The sequence below is a fragment of the Oryx dammah genome, unplaced genomic scaffold (genome assembly GCF_014754425.2).
Source record: "Oryx dammah isolate SB20612 unplaced genomic scaffold, SCBI_Odam_1.1 HiC_scaffold_27, whole genome shotgun sequence".
NCBI lineage: Eukaryota > Metazoa > Chordata > Mammalia > Artiodactyla > Bovidae > Oryx > Oryx dammah.
This window is the reverse complement of record NW_024070211.1, coordinates 17,667,307-17,686,099: the sequence shown is the minus strand read 5'-3', so window position 1 is coordinate 17,686,099 and position 18,793 is coordinate 17,667,307. Positions and strand designations below refer to the sequence as shown.

The 18,793-nt window shown below is 41.4% G+C and overlaps 1 protein-coding gene across 2 annotated transcripts in view; it reads left to right on the top strand.

Moving 5' to 3' along the window:
- Positions 1-18,793, top strand: part of FBXO36 (F-box protein 36) — a 100,893-nt gene that overhangs the window by 69,446 nt on the left and 12,654 nt on the right. Inside the window, exon 3 of one of the 2 annotated variants that reach the window (XM_040228185.1) lies at positions 11,868-11,950. In XM_040228185.1, coding sequence (XP_040084119.1) covers positions 11,868-11,950 — 83 coding nt within the window. Of the gene's footprint in view, positions 1-11,777; positions 11,951-18,793 lie in introns of both variants that reach the window. The other variant, XM_040228183.1, reaches the window with a different exon arrangement.

The following is an 18,793-nucleotide window of genomic DNA, read 5'->3' as shown; positions in this document are numbered from 1 at the left end:
TTATATATTTTTTATTTTAAAAGTCATCTGTACACTGAAAAGTATAGAGAACTGTTAGCATGGCAATTAAGAGCGTTGCTTAACATGGATTCCCTCTGTTCAAATTCTGGCTCCAAATTCACTAGATATATAGCCCTGGGCAAATATCTTTGTATCTGTTTCTAGAAATATAATAGTATCTACCTCATAGTGTCCTTATGAAGTTTAGTTGAGTGAAGTGCTTAGAATTTGCCTAGCATATGAGAAGAACTCAGTAAATTCTAGCCATTACAGGTTTCTAAAATTTTAAAAGTGAAAATTCCTCTCTTCCTCCAAGTTCCATTTCCCAGGGATAACTAGTATAATAGCTTTATTTACATTTGAATTCTTTCTGCTTTGGATTTTGTGTGTATTTGTTGACAAAAATAGAATTTGTAATTCATAAATTTGTTTTTGCACTTAATCTATTGTGAACATTTTTCTGTTAGCATACATAAAGATGTACCTTGGTCTTTTCTAAGACTGGTGTTCCAGTGTACAAATACACAATCTTCAATTGGTGGGCATTTTTAAAAGCCTTTAGGTACATTCTGGGACATGTGTATCTTTGCTCAGTTATGTGAGAATGTCACTAACCTAGATTCTTAGTCATGGAATTACTCAGTCCAGAGATATTTACATTGATAGGTATGGAATATTTTATTTGAGGAGTGAACTCTTGAAAACCTTGTGTGAATCAAAGTTAACTTGACAAAGATGGTGCTTCTGTTAACCAGCTTGAGTGGCACTGTCAAGGAGGCAGCACAAATGCCATCTGCAACTCCTTTGACCTCTGTAATTATGCCAACTTTATAATTACGCTGTTTTTGAAGGAATTTTAAGTTGAGTAATTTACATTATTTCAGAATTTATTCATGAAATGAGACAGCATTAATATTTTGATATCACCATATTTCAGTTTTCAGTAATTAACGCCTTACATAAGATGCCAGTCTCAGCTACACTCACAAATTGCTTTCCCCAAAAGTGTTATTAAATATTAAAGTACTGAATATTAATATGTCCATCCAACAGGATATAGGAATTTTCTTACACTTTTGCCATCACTAATTTAATATTGTTACTCTTTTTAATCTGTCCCAGTCTGATGGTAAAAATAGTATGTTTAATTAGCATTTTCCTGATAACTAGTAAAAATCCCATCATATTTAATTGCCATTTACATTCTTTCTGTAATTTGCCTGTTTGTACTCTTTGCCCATTTGTCTATGAAGTTGGATTCTTTTCCCACCTCTGAGGACTCTAAAAATCTGAGGAAATAGCTATAGATTTTTTTTTTCTCGCTAAGCTAAATAGTGGTCATGTATGGATGTGAGAGTTGGACTGTGAAGAAGGCTGAGTGCTGACGAATTGATGCTTTTGAACTGTGGTGTTGGAGAAGACTCTTTTTTTTTTTTTTTAATTTATTTATTTATTATTTTACTTTACAATTCTGTATTGGTTTTGCCATACATTGACATGAATCCACCACGGGTGTACATGCATTCCCAAACCTGAACCCCCCTCCCACCCCTCCTCCCCACAACATCTCTCTGGGTCATCCCCGCGTACCAGCCCCAAGCGTGCCATATCCTGCATCGGACATAGACTGGCAATTCGATTCTTACATGATATTATACATGTTTCAATACCATTCTCCCAAGTCATCTCACCCTCTCCCTCTCCCACTGAGTCCAAAAGTCCGTTATACACATCTGTGTCTTTTTTGCTGTCTTGCATACAGGGTCATCATTGCCATCTTTCTAAATTCCATATATATGTGTTAGTATACTGTATTGGTGTTTTTCTTTCTGGCTTACTTCACTCTGTTGGAGAAGACTCTTGAGAGTCCCTTGGACTGCAAGGAGATCCACCCAGTCCATTCTGAAGGAGATCAACCCTGGGATTTCTTTGGAATGATGCTAAAGCTGAAACTCCAATACTTTGGCCACCTCATGCGAAGAGTTGACTCATTGGAAAAGCCTCTGATGCTGGGAGGGATTGGGGGCAGGAGGAGAAGGGGACGACAGAGTATGTGATGGCTGGATGGCATCACTGACTCAATGGACGTGAGTCTGAGTGAACTCCAGGAGATGGTGATAGACAGGGAGGCCTGGCGTCCTGCAATTCATGGGGTTGCAAAGAGTCGGACATGACTGAGTGACTGAACTGAACTGAACTGAAGCTAAATAGATAGGAACAACCAGAAATTTAGCTATCAGAAATAGTTTTAAAAATTTAGTTTAGGGCAAAGGTGTGCCCACATAACCTCAGTTGAATGTGCTGATTCATGCATGGGTTGAGGTTGAATCCCACCTAAAAATAAATTGTTTTCCAACTTATCTCCAGTTTTAAGTTGGTTGCTTAGATCTTATTATAAGTTGTGGTTAGGTATTTAGCCCAATCCACGGAAATCCCTGACATCAACAACCATATTTTCTGAAACAAATGGCAAGGGCAGGGTTTTTTAAATTTCTGCTATTGCATGTGAAAGAAATGTGGGAGACAGGGTTTAGACGTCAAAGTGTTGAAATTCTTTAGATATTTAGATGATTTATGGGGAGAATGGGACAATGATTGAAATGGGAACTCTAAAGGAAAATGATAACACTAATAAAAACTAATATCCTAAAATACTGGCCTGAGTTCTAGATCCTAGGAATATTGGTTCACCTTGAATCTGAAGGTGGAAAAGAATATAGTCTTTACCTTCTTCTCCAAGCTGGGCCAGCACCATTCCATGGATCCCTGATCCCTTATCTGTAGGTCCTTTCTTGAGGCCCATGTCTCCACCACTGACCTGGGACTTCATTATCTTAGTCCATTCTTCTTCTCTCTGTCTTCCCTAACCAGCTGCTCCTTGTCTTCAGTCTGAATCTCTAGAATTTCTGCAGAACTGGGATCGGGTTCCTTGGGTGAAGAGGGAGGCAGAAGGGAGCAAGAGATAGAAGCATGGGAGCCTGGCTCTGGGATACAGAGCAGGGGAGACAGATCTAAGTAAAGCTCTCTTATTTTACCACTTATATTACCTAACTTTTGAGATATTTTAAAAAACACAAATAAAATGCATGTAGTAAAACAAAAGATAAATCAGTTTTAAAGGTATAGGATAAAAATAAGTTCTCTTCTGGCCCCAAGTTCTCAGTTCCCATGACAACCATCACTAACAGTTTCATATATACCCTTCAGGAAATAGTCTATCCATATATACAAAATATGTTAACACAAAAAGAAGAATCTTGTACATTATGTTCTATACCTTTCCCTTTAAAAGTTTTAAAATTCAGAAATATCTTAAAGCTACAAAAAAGAACAGAAGGTAATATTTCAGATACCCAACTGCTACTGCTAAGTCACCTCAGTCGTGTCCGACTCTGTGCGACCCCCTAGATGGCAGCCCACCAGGCTCCCCCATCCCTGGGATTCTCCAGGCAAGAACACTGGAGGGGGTTGCCATTTCCTTCTCCAATGCACGAAAGTGAAAAGTCAAAGTGAAGTCACTCAGTTGCGTCTGACCCTCAGTGACCCCATGGACTGCAGCCTACCAGGCTTCTCCATCCATGGGATTTTCCAGGCAAGAGTACTAGAGTGGGATGCCATTGCCTTCTCCAAGATACCCAACACCACTAACAAAAGATTTTAAAATTTGTCACACTTACTTCTTTTTATTCAATTTATCAAATATGTGGGTGTAAGAGCCAACTCACTGGAAAAGGCCCTGCTGCTGGGAAAGACTGAGGGCAGAAGGAGAAAAGGGCAACAGAGGATAAGATGGTTGGATGGCATTACCAACTCAATGGAGATGAGTTTGAGCAAACTCTGGGAGATAGTGAAGGACAGGGCAGCCTGGTGTGTGCTTCAGTTCATGGGATTACAAAGAGTCAGACGCGACTTATCAAGTGAACAAGAACGACAAAGTTACTCATACATCCTCTTCTTTCCAGTGTCTATAGCATCTGTAGTGCTGTTCTCTTTTTCATTTCTTGATAATAGTAATTTGAACTTCCTCTCTTTTTTCTTGATCAACCTTGTCAGCAGTTTATTCATTTTATTTGTTTTTTCAAAGACCTAACTTTTATCTCCATTGATTTTCTCTATTGTTGTTTACTTTTATTGTTGATTTCTGTTCTTTCTTTTATTATTTTCTTCCTCCTACCTTTCTTAGGTCTGATTTGTTATTCTCTTCCTAGTTGCTTGAGATGAAAGCTTAAATTATTGTTTTCAGCCATTTCTCCTCTAAATTTTCCTTAAGTGCTGCTGTATCTGTATCAGGAAAGTTTTGATATGTTGCATCTTTATTCTCATTCATTGTAAAATATTTTCTAAGTTTCATTTTGATTTCTTCTTTGATCCACAGATTATTTAGAGACATCTTAAGTTCCAGATAGTTAGGAATTTTTTTATTACATTTTTTCTTGATTTCTAGCTTAATTGCATATGATCCAAAAATCTACTCTGAATGGCTTTAATTTTTTTGAATTGTCTTAATTTTGTGTTATCCTTTCTTAGGACCCTAAGAATCTTCTCTTTATTATCCCAGTTTTAATACAAATGCTGTTGAAGTGAGACCCATATTTACTTAATGTCTTTCAAAAATGTTTAAAATTTTACACATATAGTCAAATTTCTGCTCCTCACCTAGTTTTGCTCTATTGCCTTCAACTAACTGTTTGAAATTGGTATCATTTCCAAGCATGTTTTATTATACATAGTCACATACATAGTCACAAATACAAATAATACATACTACCTTTGTAAGCTTAAATTTTTCATAAGTGGTATACTATATTTTCAACTTTGAACACTTTTTGAGATTTATCCATGTTGACAAATATATATATATATATCTCAAGTTCATTCATTTCAATGGCTTATGGTATTTTATATTGTAAACCACAGTTCACTCAATCATCTCCCCTACTGAGGACAGTTAGGTGGTTTCCACTTTTTTGCAACAATAAATCTTCATTTATCCTAGTGCAATGTGTAAACATTTCTCTAAATCTAGCACATTGTGGTGTGTTTGTTGAGTTGTAAAATATGTGCCTCTTCAACTTTATTAGGTATTGATAGTCTGCTCTCCAATAAGTTAAATCATTTTAAATGATTTAAATATATTTCCATTTGCATTTTATGAGAGAGATGCTATTTCCCCACATTCTCACCAACATTTAGTGTAACCAGAGATACATGTTAATTTTGCCAAGCTGGGTGTGCAAATTCCCTGGTTAGTTATGATGTTGAATACCCCTTCTTATATTTATTGACCAGTTTCCTTCTGAGAGCTGCTAATTCATCTCCTTTGTCTATTTTTTCTGTCTGGTTGTTTGCCTTCTTTGTGTTCATTGTAGAAAATTTTTCGTGTATATTTTGAATACCAATTCTTTGGTTTGGCTATATGTGCTACAGATATTTCACCAACTCTTTGGTTTATCTTTTCACCTTGTTTATGAGTTTTACCCATAAAGAAGTGTATGGTTTTAATGTAGTTCAAATTTGTCAGTCTTTTAATATATGACTTGTACTTTTGTGTTTTGTTTAAGAAATCTTTTCCTACCTTGATTTCATAAGAATATTCTCCTATGTTTAATTATAAATATTTGGTGACTTGTTTCTCATATTTGGTCTTTAAGTTATTTCAAGTTTGCTTTTGGTTATGATATGAAATATTATTATTTTTCTGTATGGCCTGTCAATATGGCCAGCACCATTTATAGGACAGCTTATTATCCCACATTGTTTTGTAATCCCATCCTTACATGTTGCAAGTTCCAGTGTACATCTGCCATTTCCAGGGATATTTAATTCTGTTGGTCAATTATTCATCTTACACCAACTACACTGCTCTCATTGCAATTTTTATAGTAAGTTCTCTTACCTGTCGAGATGAATTCATCTGCCTCCCCCTTCTATTCTTTTTTTAAAAAAATTAATTAATGTATTTATTTTTAATTTTTTGGTTGTACTGAGCCTTTATTATTGCAAGTGGGCTTTCTCTAGTTGCGGCAAGCAGAGGCTTCGCTTCATTGCCATTCATGCACTTTTCATTGCGGTGGCTTCTCTTGTTGTGGAGCACAGGCTCTAGATGCATGGGCTTCAGTAGTTGGAGCATGTCAGCTCAGTAGTTTTGGCTTGAGGGCTCTAAAGCATGGGCTCAGAAGTTGTGGCACAGGCTTAGTTGCCCTGAGGCATATAGGATCTTCCTGGATCAGGAATGAAACCAGTGTCCCCTGCGTTGGCAGGCAGACTCCCATCCACTGAGCCTTCAGAGATGTCCCAGTCTTTTTAAAATTAATTAATATTCATTTTTTGGCTGCGCTGGGTCTTCTTTATTGTGCAGGCTTTCTCTAGTTGCAGCGAGGAGGGGCTGCTCTCTAGTTACAGTGCGTGGGCTTCTCCTTGTGTTGGCTTCTCTTGTGGAGCACGGGCTCTAGGGCATGTGGTCTGCCGCAGTTGCAGTGCATGGGCTCAGTAGTTGCAGCTCCAGGACTCGAGAGCAAAAGCGCAGTAGTTGTGGTTCATGGGCTTCCTGGATCTTCCTGGACCAGGGCTCAAACCAATGTCTCCTGCATTGTCAAGGCAGATCTTTTACCACTGAGCCAGCAGGGAAGCCCCTCATTCTATTCTTTACATGGGCTGTTCTTGACTTTTTGTTCTGCCTCTGAGCTTTAAGATCAGCTGGTAAATCTATGCAGAGCTCCCTGCTGAAATTCTAATTGGATTTGGATTGACTTTCTAGGTTTTTGACAGAACTGTGATCCTTTGGTCTTCCCAACATGAGCATAGTATTTCTCTCCATTTATTTAGATTTAATATTTTCTTCATTATGGCCTGATATATCTTTTGCTCAAATTCTTCTCAATTACCTTACAATTTTTTATAGTTAAGAATAGAATCTTTTAAAAAAAGTTTAAGAAATTCTGTTTTGAGTTTTGACTATAGCAAACATGCATGTGCTTTCCTTTAAAGTCAAAATTGTAAAACAATGTACATTCAGAAGTTTGCAAAACTTTCTGCCACTACATAGCAAGGATTCCCTTTCCTCCAGCTTTTTCCTCCCTTTTCTCCAGTTTTCTTTTTTTTAAATAATATTTTCCTCACTTTTCTTTAAACTTACCCTGTAAAGCCTCCTCAGAGTCTGTCACACTTCTGTTTACTCAGTATAATATTTGGGCTTCCCTGGTGGCTCAGACAGTAAAGAATCTGCCTGCTATGTGGGAGACCTAGGTTTGATCCCTCAGTTGGGAAGATCCCCTGGAGGAGGCCGTGGCGACCTATTCCAGTATTCTTGCCTGGAGAATCCCCATGGACAGGGGAGCCTGGCAGGCTACAGCCCATGGGGTTGCAAAGAGTCGGACATGACTAAGTGACGGAGCACAGTATAATATTTACTGAAGGTTTTTCAGACTTTAACTAACACTCTCCTCAGTTCAGTTCAGTCGTTCAGTTGTGTCTGACTCTTTGATGCGATGGACTGCAGCACACCAGGCCTCCCTGTCCATCACCAACTCCTGGAGTCCACCCAAATTCACGTCCGTTGAGTCAGTGATGCCATCCAACCATCTCATCCTCTGTTGTCCCCTTCTCCTCCTGCCCTCAATCTTTCCCAGCATCAGGGTCTTTTCATATGAGTCAGCTCTTCTCATCAGCTGGCCAAAGTATTAGAGTTTCAGCTTCAACATCAGTCCTTCCAGTGAACACTCACGACTGATCTCCTTTAGGATGGACTGGTTGTATCTCCTTGCAGTCCAAGGGACTCTCAAGAGTCTTCTCCAACACTACAGTTCAAAAGCATCAATTCTTCGGCACTCAGCTTTCTTTATAGTCCAACTCTCACATCCATACATGACTACTGGAAAAACCATAGCTTTGACTAGTCAGACCTTTGTTGGCAAAGTAATGTCTCTGCTTTTTAATATACTGTCTAGGTTGGTCACAGCTTTTCTTCCAAAGAGTAAGCATCTTATAATTTCATGGCTGCAGTTACCATCTGCAGTGATTTTGGAGCCCCCCCAAAATAAAGTCAGCCATTGTTTCTACTGTTTCCCCATCTATTTGCCATGAAGTGCTGGGACTGGATGCCATGATCTTAGTTTTCTGAATGTTGAGTTTTAAGCCAACTTTTTCACTCTCCTCTTTCACTTGTGCTTCATCTAGCCCAGCATTTCTCATGATATACTCTGCATATAAGTTAAATAAACAGGGTGACAATATACAGCCTTGACTTACTCCCTTTCCTATTTGGAACCAATCTGTTGTTCCATGTCCAGTTCTAACTGTTGCTTCCTGACCTGCATACAGATTTCTCAAGAGGCAGGTCAGGTGGTCTGGTATTCCCATCTCTTTCAGAATTTTCCACAGTTTATTGTGATCCACACAATTGAAGGCTTTGGCATAGTCAATAAAGTAGAAATAGATGGTTTTCTGGAACTCTCTTCCTTTTTCGATGATCCATCAAATGTTGACAATTTGATCTCTGGTTCCTCTGCCTTTTCTAAAACCAGCTTGAACATCTGGAAGTTCACGGTTCACGTATTGCTGAAGCCTGGCTTGGAGAATTTTGAGCATTACATTACTAGCGTGTGAGATGAGTGCAATTGTGCAGTAGTTTGAGCATTCTTTGGCATTGCCTTTCTTTGGGATTGGAATGAAAACTGACCTTTTCCAGTCCTTTGGCCACTGCTGAGTTTTCCAAATGTGCTGGCATATTGAGTGCAGCACTTTCACAGCATACTGTCCTCAAGCTCACTCAAAGTTCCACTACTTTCCAGTTTCAAAGCCATTCCCACATTCTAGGTTTCCACAACAGTTTCAAGTACCTAAATCTTTATTGTCTATGGTTGTGTAATAAATTACCCCCAAACTCAATGGCTTAAAACAGTGTGTGTGTGTGTGTACGCACGCGTGTGTGCTCAGTTGTGTCGACTCTTTATGACCCCATGGATGGTAGCCCACCAGGCTCCTCCGTCCGTGGGATTTCCCAGGCAAGAATACAGGAGTGGGTTGCCATTTCCTTCTCCAGAAGATCTTCCTCACCCAGGGATCAAACCCTCTCCTTTTGTGTCTCCTGCACTGACATCTGGATTCTTTACCACTGCACCACCTGGGAAGCCCTAAAAAATAATAAACGTTTATTAACTCGGAGAGTTGGGTCAGGAGTTTGAGAGCAGCATAGCTCAGCAATGGCACCCCACTCCAGTACTCTTGCCTGGAAAATCCCATGGACGGAGGAGCCTGGTAGGCTGCAGTCCATGAGGTCTCCAAGAGTCGGACACGACTGAGCGACTTCCCTTTCACTTTTCACTTTCATGCTTTGGAGAAGGAAATGGCAACCCACTCCAGTGTTCTTGCCTGGAGAATCCCAGGGACGGGGGAATCTGGTGGGCTTCCGTCTATGGGGTCACACAGAGTCGGACACGACTGATGCAGCTTAGCATAGCTCAGCCATTCTGCTCCAGGATCTTGCATGATGTTGTCTGAACCCGAGTCATCAGAAGGCTTGGTTGGCACTGGAGGTTCCAGTTCTGCCATGGCTCACATGGGGACACACACACACACACACACACACACACACACACACACGGCTCTTTCAGTTTCCTTCCCCACAGACCTCTCCACGGTGCTGTAGAGTAGTATCAGGTCATGGCCCTTGACTTCTCCTAGGGTGAGTGATCCGGGACAGCAAGACAGAAGCCCCAATGTCTTCGGTGACCCAGCCTTGGGATATTTTTGCAATTCCTCTTGGTTACCTAGGCCAGCCCTCATTCACTGTGGCTGGGAACACACAGGGGTGTGAGTCCAGGAGGAGAGATGCAGGGTCTCTCTGGAAAGCTGCCTGTCACACAATCCAACACGAAGAAATTTTACTCTTCAAAATGGAGTTTGTTCTAACCTTGTTTTCCTTATTTTAAAAGAAGTTAAGGTTGGTGACCTGTTGGCTATAAACGCACACACACACACACAAACAAACATGCAAAAAATTTTTTTCTAAGTACCCCCATACCTGTATACTTTGAAACTACCCCGTTATATACTTAGGGACTATATGTCCTTTTATAAACTTTAACTTTTAACTTTCATAACTTTATATCTTATAGCTTTTATAACTTTAACTTAAAAGACCTTATTGGTAGAGACTTTCTTTTTTAAAAAAGTGCTTATTTATTATTTTGACTGTGTTGGGCCTTAGTGGAGGCACACAGGACCTTTGTTGCAGTGTGCAGTCTTCTCTCTAGTTGAGGCTTGTGGACCTAGTTGCCCCACAGCACGTGGGTGGGATCTTAGTTCCCTGACCAGGGATTGAACCCACAGACCTTGCATCGGAGGGAGGATTCCACCACTGGATAACCAGGGAAGTCCTGGTAGAGACTTTCTAAAGTACATCTGAACATGTACTTTGAGCATGCTTTCCTGGCATTTTAAAATGTTCAAATATCTCCAGTTATTTTAAAGAAATGTATTATACTAAAGGTTTTGTTTTACCAATAAGTAAGTGCCTCTTTTTCCTTCTTATTCTGCTGGTGAGCCGGGGGTTCTTCACAAAAGTACCCTGTGAGGATGACTTTTTGAGGGGTTATTTTCCTCCCAAGAAAAACCTTGGACTTTAGAAGGGCTTTGAATTTAGAAGCAGCTAAAACCCTTAATGCCTCTAGAAAGCTGGACTGACCAGTTTTGGAGAGAAATCTTATATGGCTGGCTCTTCCAGGTTACCACAATCAGAGCTTTTACATAAACATAGCCCTCACCTTACATTCATTTTGAAATTGGAGAGCCATCAGCTTCTAGGATCACCAGTCTGCCTGCTTATGCAAGGAGCTCGGTATTCTTGACAGCTTCATCCCACTTGCCCTGGAAGGAATGTTCCATGTTGGGAAGGAAGTGTCCCCAAATCTTGGACACTTAGTCCCCTGTAGAGAATCTATTCTGTCTATTCTGAGAGAAGTTCTCTAGAAAGGCCAGACATAGTGGTGCTTTTGGAGGCAGAAGTGAAAAATGAGCTTCAAGAAACAAACTCCCCAGTGCTGGAACCACTGTGATCCACATGCATAAAATCCTCTGTTGTAACCCCATTTTTCTTTCTCATAAAAAGGCGGTAGCCTTCTTCCCTTCTTTCTTCCTCCCATCCATTCGTTCTAGATTATGAAAAAAATTACATTGGTAATACAGAGTTTATGATAAAAAAAGATTGCAAAATACAGATAAGCAAAAGGAAGAAAAAAAAAATCACCCCTTGGATTTAACCACTCATAATTCACAATTTCAAGAGAATGAAAGAAGGTGAAGAAGGAAGTTTGGTAGAGAAACAATGTATAACAAGAAGAGAACAAAAATCGATCAAAATTAAGGGCTATTAAAGTGTTTCACAGCAATTTGGGGGCGGAGGGGTAGAAAAAAAAATGACACGGACCAGCATTCTGCCTAGTCTCGGCGATTGGGAGGATGAAGATGGGGATGACATGAAGGCTAGTTAAGTCAGTTGTCTGGACTGGAATTTGGTTCATTTCATCACTCTGTTCAACACTGAGTATACCTAAAAGATTTTGATCTCAGGGCAAAGGCAGCTGTTGGAAACAAATACTTTGTAAATACATACCACTGGTCCCAGAGACAGCTTGGTGAAAGTAGGGATGACTCAGCAAATCTAACATTGCTCTCAAGGGCAAAATGCCTCAAAGCTTGTCTTACTGATACTGATCATAGTTTTTATGTGACTGCACATGATAACCATGTTGTTTTGTTGGTTTTTTTTTGTATTACAGTTCAAATTGCCTTAATATTTGGTTCAAAAATATTAGACTATGTCTTCAATTTATGTGAAGGTAAATTTGACTTCCTTGAACGCCTCTCAGACAGTTTGCTGCTGAATATCATTTCTTATCTGGATCTTGAAGACATTGCCAGGCTTTCTCAAACATCACACAGATTTGCAAAGGTAACAGATTATTTTGTGTCTCTGTAGAATTGTCCTTGTGCTTCCTCAAAACTGTTTAATTTTGTTTCAGGTTTTCTTATTGTTAATTATAGAAGTGGTTTGTTATTTACATTTATTTCAGCAAGCATTTAACATGTGTTGAATTCTTATTTTTTGACAGATACTGTCCTAGGCACAGAAGCAACAGAGTTGAAAAGACATTATTCTTGCACTTAAGAAACGTACAGTCTAATAGAAAGCCATACAAGTACAAATCATCACAATGTAGTGTTAGCAATTCAACAAGGGAAGTGTGAAAAGGCACAAAGAGTGCCAAGTGGTTTCCTCTGCCTGGTTTCACAGAAATGGGTTACTTTATCTGGGTTTTGAGGGGAAAATAGGAGTTTGTCGTGTGGTCTGGCCAGCAAGGGACATTCCAGGTCAGAGGGGCATTCCAAGTCCAGGCAGGAACTGGGCAGAGGAATGGTGGCATAAGAGAAGAAGGCAAGTAGTCATTACTCCCCATCCACTTCCATTTCTTCCAATAAGAGCCCTTTTCTGAATTACCTGTCCTCTCACTATCAGTGATTCTCAGGCACTGTTCATTGTAGTGCCTGTTTTTTGCCCCATGCCCCAAGCTCATCAAAGCTCTCTTACTAACTCTGGATCCTCAGCAGAAGGACACAAGAATGGAAAATACAGTGGTAATTTCAACCAACATTAGGACCCTGATGCACCTATTATTAGTTCCTCTCCCTAGATCTTGGTTCCTGCCCTTTCAGCCATTCATTCTAGAGTGCTGCTGTGAACTAAACACACACATACTATGCTTCCATTATGGGGCTTCCCTGGTGGCTCAGTGGTAAAGAATCTGCCTGCAATGCAGGAGCCACAGGAGACGTAGGTTCAGTCCCTGGGTTGGGAAGATCCCCTGGAGGAAGGCATGGAAACCCACCTCCAGTATTCTTGCCTGGAGAATCCCATGGACCGAGGAGCCTGGCAGACAACAGTACATGGGGCCGCAAAGAGTCAGACGTGACTGAAATGATTTAGTATGCTTTGGGGCTTAAGTTGGACTTGCATCACAGTTCAGTTGGTAAAGAGTCCACCTGCAATGCAGCAGACCTGGGTTTGATTCCTGGGTTGGGAAGATCCTCTAGAGAAGGGATAGGCTACCCACTCCAGTATTCTTGGGCTTCCCTTGTGGCTCAGCTGGTAAAGAATCTGCCTGCGATGTGGGAGACCTGGGTTCGATCCCTGGGTTAGGAAGATCCCCTGGAGAAGGGAAAGGGCTACCCACTCCAGTATTTTGGCCTGGAGAATTCCATGGACTCTATAGTCCATGGGGTCTCAAAGAGTCAGACACAACTGAGTGACTTTCATCATCGTCATCATGAGCTTAAGTTAATCAGAGTTGGAGTCTGTTGTTTGCAACTGAAGAACCCTAACTCAGTATTTAGCTGTAACGTACCAGGGCAATGTCTGTTCACAAGAGAGTGTGCAATCTCTCTCAAGGTGATTCGAATCATAATCTTATTATCTAAAAAGTCAACAGTTTTTCCATAGTTATACAATAAAATTTCTTCATTTTTATATATTAATTTTAAGTTATACAGTCTGTATTACTTAGTATACCCCTTTTTAGTACAAAAACATATATAGTGATTTCCCCCCACCGTAAAATTGAGGACCAGAAACAAGTATTATGAATAATCATCATACCGTATATTTTTTTCCACTTAATAAAAGGTATTAAAGTTAAGAGTTTTGAACTTGTTGCTGCTAGGAAGCTGATTATTCATATTTTTAAAGGAAGGAGGATTCTTGTTTGTTTGCTGTTTGGTTTTTTGTCTTTTAATTGATATGTAATTGACTTAAAACACTCTGTTAGCTCCAGGTGCATAGCGTGGTGACTTGCTATTTCTGTACATCACAAGATGATCACCACTGAAGGAGAGTTTTAAGTGAATAAAATATAGGAGTGGGAATGTATGAAAAGCTTCTTCCGGGGCCTGGGTCTGTCCTGAGAGTCAGTGGAAGGATTTGATAGAAAATAACAGCAGCTGCAGTAGCTCGAGGAATCGATTCCTTACATGGAGCAGCTGTCTTTCCTCCGGGTTTTGCTCATTTCCACTTGCTAGTCTTCTCCCTCTCAATGTCCTGCCATTATTTTAGTGCAATCTTGATAATAGCCTCCATAATTTACCCAGAGCTCTAAAGTAGGGCTTTTCTAGGTTGCTGATTTCAGCCCTCAGAATCCTTGCAGAGCAGAATTATTCCAAGATGGAACATGATCCAAGGCTGCTGCTTTTTTTTTTTCTTTCTGTGTAATATTAACCTTTCATTTCTGTTGTTAGTCTGAATATTGTGGTCATTTGCCTATTTTCCCTTTCATTTATAAACTACTTTCATTTTTGTTTTTGTCCCATCAATTATTACATTATTTTATTAAGAAGTCTTCTATTTCAAACTTTGGGGGCATTTTTTAGTCATGGAATTGATTTATTATCCATGACCATTTCCTGAGCACTGACGACATAGGAAAAACCCTTCTATACGTTGCAGGCAGCCACATGAGTCCATCAGTCCCTGACCCCGGGGAGCTCATCATCCTGAACTGGGGGCAGGTTTACTGGCAAATTATTCATGTCCCTGTCCCGCCCTTTCCTGTGGTCCCACGGAGGGAGGTCTCCTTCTTCTTCCAGGTCAGTGCCACCTGCCATCTGGTGCCAAGGTCTAGCCGGAGGGATTTCAGGTTGTCACTTACCTGCTTTTTCTTTCTTTTGGAAAAAAAAATTTTTATTTATTTATTTATTTCTTCTGACTGTGCTGGGTCTTCGTTCTGCACTCGGACTTTTGTCTCTAGCTGCAGTGAGCAGGGGCTACCCTCTAGTCGAGCTGGGAGGGCTTCTCTTATTGTGGAGTGAGGGCTCTAGGGTGCACGGGCTTCAGTAGTTGTGGAGTGTGGACTCAATAGTTGTGGCTCCCAGACTCTAGGGCACAGGCTCAATAGTTGTGGCCCACGGGCTGAGTTGCTCTGCGGCAGGTAGGATCTTCCCAAATCAGGGATGGAACCCGTGTCTCCTGCATCAGCAGGCAGATTCTTGACTACTGAGCCACCAGGGAAGCCCTTTTTCCTCTGTGTACTTGTTGTTACGTGTATTTTTGCTTTTTATTTATAAAAATTTTAGATTTATAAAAGTGTCATAAAGATAATACAAAAGGTTTGAATATGACCTTCACCCAGCTTCCCCTAACCTGGGACATTTATCAAAACTCGGCAGTTAATGTTGCTACAATACTATTAACGAAACCACAAACTTGATTTATATTTCATCACTTTTTCCACTAACGTCCTTTCAGTGTTTCACAATCCAATCTGGAATACTACGTTACATTTAGTTCTTATTTCTAAATCTTTCAATTGTTTTTTCCTCTCAGTATATTGATTTTTCTCAAATCAGCCTCATCCTTCATAAAAAAAAAACTCTTCACTATATTCTTATTAAAAAACTTTTTGGCCTCCAACACTGCACAGCATATGGAACTTCCCCAACCCTGGATTGAATTTATATGCCTTGATCCCTGGGTTGGTAAGATCCCCTGGAGGAGGAAATGGCAACCCACTCCAGTATTCTTGCCTGGAGAATCGCATGGACAGAGAGAAGCCTGGTGTGCTACAGTCCTTAGGGTCGCACAGAGTCAGACACAACTGAAGCAACTTAGCACGCACAAAGTGGAAGTGCAGATTCTCAGTCACCAACCACTAGACAACATGGGAAGTCCTCTTGGCTCTATTCTTATTCAATCTCTTTCCTTCCCTGTTTGGGAAAAAAAAAAAAAAAAGGATTTACATGGCGGTTCACACTCAGCAAACCAGCATCATTCAGCGGACTGAGATTTTATAATCCCTGAGAAAATGGGAACAGTAAGGGTGTGTCCTGGTGACACAGTGTGAAGAATCCACCCTCCAATGCAGAAGATGCAAGGGATGTGAATTTGATCCCTGGATCGGGAAGATCCCCTGGAGGAAGAAATGGCAACCCACTGCAATATTCTTGTTTGGGAAATACCATGAACAGGGGAGTCTGGAGGGACTAAAGTCCATAAGGTCGCAAAGAGTCAGACATGAGTGAGTGACTGCACACACACACACACACACACACACACAGGTGATAATATAAATTTGTTTCATATGAATGACCATTCTTTAACAGAGGTCAGCCCTTCCTACTGGGGGGAGATTTAAAATATCCCTTCTTTTATAAAACAATGGTATTAAAACATGATAATTTTAGCAAATTACCCTTACTTGGCAAATTACAAAGTGAGCAATCTTTTGGTTCTTAATTGTTGTTTTGTTTGATTTCTAAAAATTTCACTGATCTTATCCAGAATTCTGGGAATCCCTGGTCTTCTGTCTGCCTACCCCTCCTCTCTCATCTCCCCTCTGTCTACGCCTCCTAATATCTCTGGCCTCATTCACAGTAACCTCTCGGTTGTCACATCCAAAGGATGAGGCCTCCCACTCCCTGACCCATCTCCGCTTCCAGGATTCTCTGGTGGGTTTCTTCCTGGTGGCTTGCTCGCTGATTCATTGGCTAAACCTTTCGTGCGGGCAGAAGGTGGCTTTCTAAAATACACGCTGGTCATGTCACTGCCCTGCTCAGTGACCCTTAGCGATGTCCCATCATTTTCAGAATGAGACCCACAGTCTTGGCTAGCACTTCACGCCACTGTGTCCCAGCCCCAGTTCCCGCCCACAGCCCCAGCAAGGCTGACCATTTGCTGTCCTGTGTGCTCAGCTCTCTGTGCCCCTAGGCCTTTCTTACGTTGTTCCCTTCAGCTCAGACAGTAAAGAACCTGCCTGCAAAGCAGGAGGCCCGGATTCAATCCCTGGCTCGGGAAGATCCCCTGGAGAAACGAATGCCAACTCACTCCAGTATTCTTGCCTGGAGAATCCCATGGACAGAGGAGCCTGGTGGGCTACAATCCATATGAGTCGCAGAGTCCATGACTGAGCGACTAACACTTTCTTTTGAAGGAATGTCCTCCCTTCTGACACACCACTCTTAACTCCTGAATGTCCCCTCCCTTGTTTGGGTTTTGTGTTATGTCAATTTTGTTTTATTTTTGAAAAAGAAAATTGATTTGTATTACAATAACCAGGTTGACAATTGAAAAAAAAATTATGTCTTTTAATATGTAGTAAAAAGTAAATTTCCCTCCCATTCATGATACTCATTCCTCTAATTCTCACCTCCAGCAACAATCATATTACCAGTGTCTTGTACGTCCTTCCAGAGAGAGTCTATGCACATGTAAATGTGTGTGTGTGTGTGTGTGTGTGAGCATATAAACATATATATACACACTCTTTTAAAAAGCATAAAAGCATATAGTAGCACTTTATATATTGTTCTCTGTCAGTGTTTTTATCTAAAACATATTTTAGATACTCTTTCATGTCTACATCTAAATCTTCAATTTAGAAAAGTGATTTAAGTTATTGTTATATGGACAAGTTGTAATTTTTAAAACTAGATCCCTAATGATAGACATTCAAGTGGTTTTCCCTCTGCTATTTATAAATAACTCCCCAGACTATGGCCAGAGCAGACTCTGCAAAATTGAGTTTGCCTTGGAAGCATAAAGACACACGAGAGACACAGAGGGTGTGGGGACTCTGGTGGGCGGGAGTCCGAGCCTGGGAGAGCCCGTGGTGCTAGCCCACAGCCAAGTCCGTAAGTTTCCACTTATGCCACTTAATGCCACCAGTGATGAGGGCCATCTGGCTGCCTGGTCTTGCTCTGATTTCACGTTGACTAAGCCATGGAGCCTCCAGGGATGAGCATCTAAAGGTCTGGTGAACTGGAAGGTTGTATTTCTCTGGGTAAACCAACATAGAGGCGCCCTCTTTATTGTTGCTGTTCAGTCGCTCTGCGTCCTATGTGCTAAGTCGCTTCATTCGTGTCCTACTCTTTGTGACCCTGTGGACTGCAGCCCGCCAGGCTCCTCTGTCCGTGGAATTTTCCAGGCAAGAATACTGGAGTGGGTTGCCATGTCCTCCTCCGGGGATCTTCCTGACCCAGGGATCAAGCCTGCATCTCCTGCACTGGCAGGTGGATTCTTAACCATCTGAGCCACCAGGGAAGCCCCTCCTCTTTATTGGAACTTGGCTCAGATGAGCACACTCTTGAAAGGTGGATCCTGTGTCACGGGACACCAGAACGTCACACCGAGGGCCAGCCCTGAGGTTGTGGTGGGCTCACTGAGGTGAGGCTGCCACGTGGGACCTTCCTGGGGGCTGCTGAGGTCCCCACGGGAGGAGGTGGGTACGACCGTGACCAGCAAATGGACATATTTGTCGTGTCCAGAACTCAGGAACAGGCCCCCATGAAACCCACTGAGGAAGAAAGTCTCTCCTCTGTCACGTTTTGGCCTATGGAGAGCAGATTTTTCCTCATGGTCCCAAATTCTCAAGGACTGTGTGTCCCAGGTCTGGCCAAGTAGGCAAGCCACCTGGGGAGCCAGTGGATACAGCCAGGCCAGGCTCCAAGTGTTGGGTTAGGTAGTTCTTGGTGGACCCGGCAAGTGCATTTATTTATAACCCAATTCTAAGCATCTGGAACAAGAATCTGACCACTTGCTATTAAAACTCTACAGATAAAATATCTCATGAGACTCTGAAAGGCTGGAAGCCTGAGGTGGGGGTAACGGGGTTATTTTGACATCTCCACTGTGTACAGAGAGTGTGGGTGTTTAAATCAGCTTGATGCCAGAGAGCTGGGTTCTGTTCTTCTCTCAGTGACTCCCCACCATGAACCCTGGGCAGTCACACCCTTATCCCCTCTCAGCCTTAAC